The sequence below is a fragment of the Rhinolophus ferrumequinum genome, chromosome 14 (genome assembly GCF_004115265.2).
Source record: "Rhinolophus ferrumequinum isolate MPI-CBG mRhiFer1 chromosome 14, mRhiFer1_v1.p, whole genome shotgun sequence".
Classification (NCBI taxonomy): domain Eukaryota; kingdom Metazoa; phylum Chordata; class Mammalia; order Chiroptera; family Rhinolophidae; genus Rhinolophus; species Rhinolophus ferrumequinum.
The window spans coordinates 30,266,425-30,275,616 of record NC_046297.1 but is presented as its reverse complement, the minus strand read 5'-3'; the positions used below and the strand labels follow the sequence as shown (position 1 = coordinate 30,275,616).

The following is a 9,192-nucleotide window of genomic DNA, read 5'->3' as shown; positions in this document are numbered from 1 at the left end:
AAAGCAACTAGAAAAAGAACAGCAAGCAAAGCTGAAAATGAGCAGAAGAAAGGAAATAATAATGACTAGAGTGGAAATAAATGAAATAGAGTAAAAAAAAGAATATAGAAGATTAATTAAACCAAGAGCTTGTTCTTTGAAAAGATAAACAAAATTGATAAACTGTTAACTAGACTCATCAAGAAAAAAAGAGATAAAACCCAAATAAAATCAGAAATAAAAGAAGAGAAGAGACATTGAACACTACAGAAATACAATGAATTATAAGATAATATTACAAATAACTGTAGGCTAAAAAGTAGGACAATCTGAAAGAAATGTACAAATTCCTAAAAACACACAATCTTCCAAGACTAAATTAAGAACAAACAAAAAATCTGAACCGACTGATTACTACTAATAAAATTGAATCAGTAATCAAAAAACTTCCAACAAAGAAAAGTCCTGGACTGGATTGTTTCACAAGTGAATTTTACCAAACATTCAAAGAAGAATTAAGGGGCGGCCAGATGGCTCAGTTGGTTAGAGCATGAGCTCTTAACAACAGGGTTGGTGGTTCAATTCCTGCATGGGATGGTGGGCTGCGCCCTCCACAACTAGATTGAAGGACAACGACTTGACTTGGAGCTGATGGGTCCTGGAAAAACATACTCTTCCCCAATAAAAAATTAAAAAAATAATTAATACCCATCCTTCTCAAACTATTCTAAAAAATTCAAGAGTAGAGAAAGTTCCCAAACTCATTTTATGATGCCGCCATTACCTTGATTCCAAAATCAGGCAGACATTATAAAAAAAGGAAATTAGAGGCCTATATCCCTGATGAACATAGATGCAGAAATCCTCAACAAAATATTAGCAAACCAAATTCAGCAATATATTGAAAAGATCATACATCGTGATCAAATGGGATTTATTCCTGAGTTGCAAGATTGGTTCTGTTTCTGCAAAGCAATTAATGTGACACACCACATAAAAAAAAAGGAAAATAAAAATCATACGATCACATTAATATATGCAGAAAAAACATTTGACAGAATTAAACACCCTTTTATGATAAAAACTCAATAAAGTGGTGTAGAAGGAACAAGTCACAGCATAATAAGGGCCATATATAACAAACCTACGGCTAATAACATATTCAGTGGTGAAAATCTAAAAGTCTTCCCTCTAAGATATGGAACAAGACAAAAATGCCCATCCTCACCACTTGTATTCAACATAGTAGTGGAAGTCCTAGCCACAGCAATCAGGTAAGTAAAAGAAACAAATGGCATCCAAATTGCAAAGGAAGAAGTAAAACTGTCATTATTTGCAGATGACATAATAGTATATATAGAAAACCCAAAAGATTCCAAGAAACTATTAGAGCTGATAAATAAATTTACTAAAGTAGCAGAGACAAAATTAAAATTCAGAAATTGGTTGCATTTTTTTTTTTTAAGATTTTATTGGGGAAGGGGAACAAGACTTTACTGGGGGACAGTGGGTACTTCCAGGCCTGTTTTCCAAGTCAAGTTGTTGTCCTTTCAATCCTAGCCGTGGAGGGTGCCGTTCAGCTTCAAGTTGTCCCTTCAGTCTTAGTTGTGTCAGGCGCAGCTCAGCTCCAGGTCCAGTTGCCGTTACTAGTTGCAGGGGGCACAGCCCTTGTGGGAGTTGAACCGGCAACCTTGTGGTTGAGAGCCTACTAACCCATGTAGGAATAGAACCGGCAGCCTTCGGAGTTAGGAGAATGGAGCTCTAACCGCCTGAGCCACCGGGCCGGCCCATGGTTGCATTTTTATACATAATAATGAATTGTCAGAGAAATTAAAAAAAATCCCATTTACAATTGCATCTAAAAAAATAAAATCCTTAGGAATAAACTTAACTAAGGAGGTAAAAGACCTGTACTTGGAACACTATGAATATGACACTGAAGAAAGAAACTGAAGAGGATACAAATAAATGGAAGCACATACCATGCTCATGGATAAGAATTAATGTCATTAAAATGTTCATACTACCCAAAGCAAGCTATAGAATTCAATGCAATCCCTATCGAAACACAAGTGGCACTTTTCACAGAACTAGAACAAATAAACTTAAAATTTATATGGAGCCACAAAAGACCCCAAACAGCCACAGCAATCCTGAGAAAAAGGAACAAAATTGGAGGTATCACGCTATCTGATATCAAACTATAGTTCAAGGCTGTATAAACAAAACAACACGGTACTGGCATAAAAACAGACACATAGATCAATGGAAAAGAACAGAGAACCCAGAAATAAACCCATGCCTACATGATCAATTAATCTGTGGCAAAGAAGTCAAGAATGTACAATGGGTTAAAGACAGTCTATTCAATAAATGGTGTTGGGAAACTGGACAGATACAGGCAAAAAATGAAACTGGACCACTTTCTTGTACCACACACAAGAATAAACTCAAAGTAGTTTAAAGACTTAAATGTAAGACCCAAAACCATAAAACTCCTAGAAGAAAACTGAGGAAGTAACCTTTCTGACATTGCTCTTAGAGATATTTTTTCTGATTTATCTTCTCAGGCAAGGGAAACAAAAGAAAAAATAAACAAATGGTATTACATCAAATTAAAAAGTTTTTGTACAACAAGTAAACCATCAACAAAAAGAAAAGACAGTCTAATGAATGGGAAAAGATGTTCACAAATCATACATCTGATAAGGCGTTAATATCCAAAATTTATAAAAAACTTATACAATTCAACACACACAAAAAAACCAATCCAATTATAAAATGGACAGAGAACCTGAATAGGCATTTCTCCAAAAAGGACATACAGATGGCCAACAGACATATGAAAAGATGCTCAACATCACTAATCATCAGAGAGTTGTAAATTAAAACCACAGGGAGATATTACTTCATATCTGTCAGGGTGGCTATCATCAAAAATCAACAAACCGTGTTGGTGAGTGTCTTAGCATAGAATTAACCCCTGGTTGTTCACAGAATGTAGAAAGAATTTTATGAGACTACAAGAGTAAGACAATTTATTGAAAGTCAGAGAGAGAGAGAGAGAGTTCTGTTGGTAACTGGCAAAAGTTTTGCCAGGGCAGTTTAAGAGAGAGGAAGAGTTGCAGAGACTGAGGGTTAAGAGAGAGATACTGGCAGAAGTTTGCCAGAGCAATCTGATGGAGACAGCTGTCAAGACAGAGGGGTATGAGAGAGATACTGGCAAATGGAGTTGTGCCAGGGTAGAGTCCAATGGAGTACAGCTGCACCAATGAGAAGGAGTGCTGGGATTTTCTATTTTTCCAACCAGGATGTAGGGTGCTTGTCAGCTTGCAGGGGGGCTGCCATTACAATTGTCTTCTTCTAAGATTGTCCTGTTCCCATCTATGATGGATGTCAGCTTGCATGGGGTTGCTGTTGAGATTGGGAACTGTTCTGTTCCAATATATGATGCATGTAAGGAGTTTGTCAGCTTGTTGGTGCAGTTTTAGCCAGGGCATTCAGAGCCAAGCAGTTAATGTTTAAGCTCGTTCCTGTTAGCCCACAAGCTCCCTCCTGTTAACTCTTTGCCTGTCCCATCTTGCCAGCTCACAAGCCCACTCTCATTAACTCTTTACTTGCCTCATCAGTGAGGATGCAGAGAAAAGGGAACTCTCATACACTGTTGGTGGGATTGCAAATTGGTGCAGTCACCATGGAAATCAGTTTTGAGTTCCCTCAAAAAATTAAAAATAGAACTACCATATGACCCACTAATCCAACTTCTGGGTATTTACATAAAAGAATCCAAAACACTACTTTGAAAAGATATGTGCATCCTTATGTTTATTGCAGTGCTATTTACAATAGCCAAGCTACAGAAGCAACCGAAGAGTCCTTCAGAAGATAATTGGATAAAGAAGATGTAGTACATATATATGATGGAATATTAATCTGTCATTAAAAAGAATGATTTTTATCTTTCATTTTTTCATGTGATTTGCATATATTGAACTAACCTTGCTTCACAGGAATAATTCCTCTCGATCATAATGTATGATCTTATTAATGTACTGCTGAATTTGGTGTGCTAATATTTTGTTAGGGATTTTTGCATCTATTTTCATCAGGGTTGTCGACCTGTAATTTTCTTTTTTTGTAATGTCTTTGTTTGATTTTGGAATCAGGGTAAAGTTGTCATCATAAAATGAGCTTGGTAGCCTTCCCTCTTCTTAAATATTTTAGAATAGTTGGAGAAGAATAGTTGTTAAATCTTCCTTGAATGTTTGGTAAAATCTACCTGTGAAGCCAGTAGGGACAGGATTTTGTTTGTTGGGAGTTTTATGATACTGATTCAATTTCATTATTAGTAATCAGTCAGTTCAGATTTTCTGTTTCATGTTGACTCAGCTTTGGAAGATTGTATGTTTCTGGGAACTTATCCATTTCTTCCAGATTTTCAGATTTGTTGTTATATACTTGCTCGTGGTATTTTCTTATAATTTTTGTGTATTTCTGCTGTGTCTATTCTTACTTCTCCTGAAAGTATTTATTTGGGTCCTCTCTTTTTTCTTGATGAGTCTGGTTAAAAGCTTATCAATTTTGTTTATCTTTTCAAAGAACAAGCACTTGTGTTCATTGATCTTTTCTATCATTTTTTAGCCTCTATTTTATTCATTTCCAACATGATCTTTATTATTTCTTTTTATCTATTCACTTTGGGCTTTTTTGTTGTTCTTTTTCTAGTTCCTTTATGTGTATAATTAGATTGTTTATTTGAGGTTTTTGTTTGTTTGTTTGTTTGTTTGTTTTAGTAGACCTGAATTGCTATGAATTTCCCACTTAGGACTGCTTGTGCTATGTCACATAGATTTGGGGTCGTTGTGTTTACATTTTCATTTGTCTCAATTTTTTTTATCTCATTGTTAATCCAGTCATTGTTTAGTAGCATGTTATTTAGCCTCCATGTCTTTGTGTGTTTTCCAGGGTTTTTTTCTTCTTGTAATTGACTTTTAGTTTCATTCCATTGTGGTCAGAGAAGATGCTTGATATTATTTCCATTGTATTGAATTTATTGAGACATGTTTTGTGATCTAACGTATTCTATCTTGGAAAATGTTCCATGTGCTGTTGAAAAATATATTCTGCTGCTTTCAGGTTCAGTGCTCTAACAATATCAATCTAATCCATCTGATACAGTGCATCATTTAAAGCTGTTCCTTTCTTGTTTATTTTCTGTCTGGAAGTTCTGTCTATTGTTGTCAATGGGGTGTTGAAGTCTCCTACAATGACTTATTACTCTCTGTCTATCTATCTATCTATCTATCTATCTATCTATCTATCTATCTATCTATCTATCTATCTATCTATCTATTTATCTATCTATCTTTAGGTGCTCTTATATTGGGTGCATAAGTGTTTACATAGCTATATCCTCTTGCTCTATTGATCCCTTTATTGCCCTTTATCATTATGTAATGTCCGTCTTGTTTCTTATTATAAACTTTGTTTTAAAGTCTATTTTGCCAGCTTTTTTTTAACCCTATTTGCATGAAATATCTTTTTCCATCCTTTTACTTTTAGTCTATGTGTGTCTTTTAATATACAGTGGATCTCTTGTAGACAGTATAAGTATGGGTCATGTTTTCTTATCCATTGAGCTACCCTATGTTTTTTGATCAGAGTATTTAATCCATTTATATTTAAAGTGATTATTAATAGATACATAGTTATTGCCATTTTATTATTCATGTTTATGTTCTTGTTTTTTTCCCCTTTTATCTTCTTAAAGAAGTCCCTTTAACATCTCTTGTAATGCTGGCTTGGTTTTAATGAAGTCCTTCAGCTTTGTCTTGTCTGGGAAATTATATCTCTACTTCAATTTTAAATGATAGCCTTGCTGGGTAGAGTAGTTTTGGTATTAAGCTCTTATTTTTCATCACTTTGGATATTGAACGTCACTCCCTCTGGCCTGCAAATGTTCTATTGGGAAATCAGGTGATAGTCTTATGGGAGCTCCCTTAATAACTAGTTGTCTTTTTAGAATTCTCTTTGTGTTTAACCTTTGTCAATTTAATTGTGTGTCTTGGTGTGGGTCTCTGAATGTTCATCTTGTTTGGGACTCTCTGTCCCTCCTGGAATTTTATGTCTATTTTATTTGCCAGATTAGGAAAGTTTTCAGTCATTATTTCTTCAAATCAGTTCTCAATTCCTTACTCCCTCTCTTTTCCTTCTGGCACTCCTATGATGCAAATATTGTTATGCTTGATGTTGTCCCTGAGGCCCATTAAACTATGTTGTTGTTTTTGGTTGTTTGTTTGTTTGTTTGTTTGTTTTATTAAGGATGGTGCAGCTCACAGTGGCCCATGTGGGGATTGAACAGGCAACCTTGGTGTTATTAGCACCACACTCTAACCAGCTGAGCTAACAAGACACCCCCTAAACTATGTTTTTAATTCTTTGTTCTTTTTGTTTTTCCTATTGGGTGTTTTCTTGTATCCTGTCTTCCTAATCACCGAGTCAATCCTTTGCTTTATTTAATTGCCTGTTGATTTCTTCTAGTGTATTTTTCATTTCAGTTATTGTATTCTTTATTTCTTACTGGTTATTTTTTATGGTTTCTATGTACTTCTTTATCTTACTATCCCCTTGTTGAATTTCTGACCAACTTCCTTGAGCATCCTTATAACCACTGTTTTGAACTCTGACTTGGTAGATTGTTGCCTACATTTCATTTAATTATTTACCTGGAGTTTTCTCCTGTTCTTTTACTTGGGACATGGTTCTTCATTTCCTCATTTTGGCTGCTTGTCTGTGTTTGCTTCTAGCTATTATGTAGGTCTCCTATGTTTCTCAGTCTTCACTGAGTAACCTTATGTAGTATGTGTCCCATATGGTCCATTGGCACAGCATTCTCTCTGTTCTCTAAGTTTGTCCCTTGTGTGGGTTGTATGTGCCCTCCTGTTATAGTTGAGCCTTGATTGCTTTTGGCATGTCAGTGCATGTGACTGTGTCTTAGGCTGACTGTCTGTGAGAATTGGCCACACCCATAGTATATGAGCTGCTTTGTGGGGGCTGACCCACAGGAGTCCCTGTGCTTGTTGTGACCACCATTTGGGTGTGTCACTTGTGGTGTTAATTGGGTAGTGCTCTACTGTAATTCGAAGACTTCTTCCAGCTGTATGCTTCTGAGACCTCTTGGGAGGGGCTCCATTGCAGGCCAAGTTCAACTGCTACCTGTGACCAGCCCAGGGCTACCTAGTAGGAGAATAAAAGGTATCCACAGTTGGTCACTGCCTCTGGTGGACCTGGAGGCATGTGTGGGTGGCCATGCTGAGAACCGAGGTCAGTTGCCACTAGTATCAGTCCTGGGGCAGCTTAGCAAAAGGTCCAGGGCATGCCGAGGCCTGATGCCACCTCCTTGTAAGGCTCAGACACTGAAGGAGCCTCCTGAGGTGGGCAGAGCAAGGCTGGTTTCCCCATCTTCAAATACACCTTTAGTGGTGCTCCTCAAGTTTGGTGGGGTGGGGTCCCAGGAAATGACCAGAGTAGGGTGGGTGGTGTTCATAGTGCGAAATTGTGGTCATTCCACAAAATGTCCAGAGCACACTGAGGCTAGCCACCACTCACCTTGGGCTCACAGTTCCCTGAGAGTTGTCTAAGAAAGGCTGCATTGTGAGTTGGGGCTGGTTGCCAAACACCAAAATTGCCTCAGGCAGTAGCACAAACTGCTGAGAGAACTTCTTCAGTGTGCAGGGCAGGGCTGATTGCCCAGACACTGAAAGTGCCTTTGGCGATGTGACTCGAGTTGGGGGGCAGGGTTACAGAGAGTTACTGGGGTGGTGAGTGCAGAGTACATCATGTCAATGCAGTTTCTGATTTATGTGTGTGAGAGAGGGCTCAATACAAGAAAGATGGCACCTGTCTGTAGGCCACACAGGGATAATGGAGGCCTACATCCACACAACTCAGTCTTATCCTGTAGGTCTCTGGAGCCTTGTGAGTTGCTGCCTTTTGGCTAGAGCCCAGGGAGCCAGACTGTGAGTGAATGAGTCTGTGTGCATGCCCTATAAGAGGACATCTGTGTTCCCTACAGCTTTCTGTCTCACATGGATGGTTGTAATCCCCCCTGTTTTTCACAGCCAGATGTTGTGGGGGCTCCTCTTCCTGGCACTCTGGTCTGGGGAGCCTGGTGTGGGGCTGGGATGCCTCACTCCTCTGAGGGGGACCTCCACCACTGAGATAGTTCTCCAGAGCTCAACATTGTCCGTGGGTGTGGGGCCAGTCCATTTCATGACATCCTCCACTCCTAACTGTCTTTTTTTTTTCCAGAGAGGAGTCATTAAGGATTCGTGCCATAAGTTTATTTACAAACATTTCTAGTATGTTGAGTTCAACAGTTTGATCCATTTTTCAAAGTGACTGCACCTCCTAAAATGCTCCTCTTCATATCTGTTTCATGGATTAAGTAAAACATCCTTATTTTTTAAGCAGCTGGTGTCTTACTATAAAGAAAGGTGCGGCAAATCCAGATCCAAAGTACAGAGTCATCATAAGTAGCAACCGCCACTTGTTTTCCACTGAAAATGGCAAATTCTTCCCTGGGTCCTCCTCATAGTGGCTTCTACGGACCACAGAGGTTGTGAACCTCCGGATGCTCTGTCCCAACATAGTGCTGTTGGGAGGCCTGCAAAAGGCGCAGAGACCAAAAACGGAGGAAATGGCAGTTCCTCCTTTTCTCACAACCTCCTCCTACCTGTCTTGATGTGGCTTTTTATTTAAATGCTTAGTTATATAAGTTCTATTCAGGTAGTCTTCAGATAGTTCTAGAGATTAATTGCTCTACAATTTAGTTGTAATTTTTATGTGGTCAACGGAAATTGCAAGCAAAGTGTTTACCTATTCTGCCATCTTGGAAAACCTATGTTGTACCTTCTTAGGTGCTTAACACCTCTGTACATAAGGCCAGCCAATATCTCTTTGTTTTCACATGGGAAGGACAACAATACAAGGTCTGTCAATTAAGTTCGTGAACTCATCCTAGAAAAAGTGCTACATAACTCATTGCTGAATATCACCATGGTCACGTTCAAAGTACTCCCCTTGGGAAGCTATGGACCAATGTCAGAACCTAGTCCACCTTTCAAAGCAATTTTGGAATTCTTTTTCTAGAATGGCCATCAGAGCTCTCATTGTATTACCCTTGATGTCTTGAATGTCATTAAATGTCTTCCT

General features: G+C 38.3%; 1 protein-coding gene across 1 annotated transcript; it reads right to left on the bottom strand.

Annotated features, from left to right (window-relative positions):
• Positions 1–8,310: 8,310 nt before the first annotated feature.
• Positions 8,311–8,643, bottom strand: LOC117034022 (cytochrome c oxidase subunit 7C, mitochondrial-like). Its single transcript, XM_033126631.1, has one exon. It carries the CDS (start codon positions 8,626–8,628, stop codon positions 8,437–8,439), a length of 192 nt encoding a protein of 63 aa, XP_032982522.1. The 5' UTR covers positions 8,629–8,643; the 3' UTR covers positions 8,311–8,436.
• Positions 8,644–9,192: the final 549 nt, after the last annotated feature.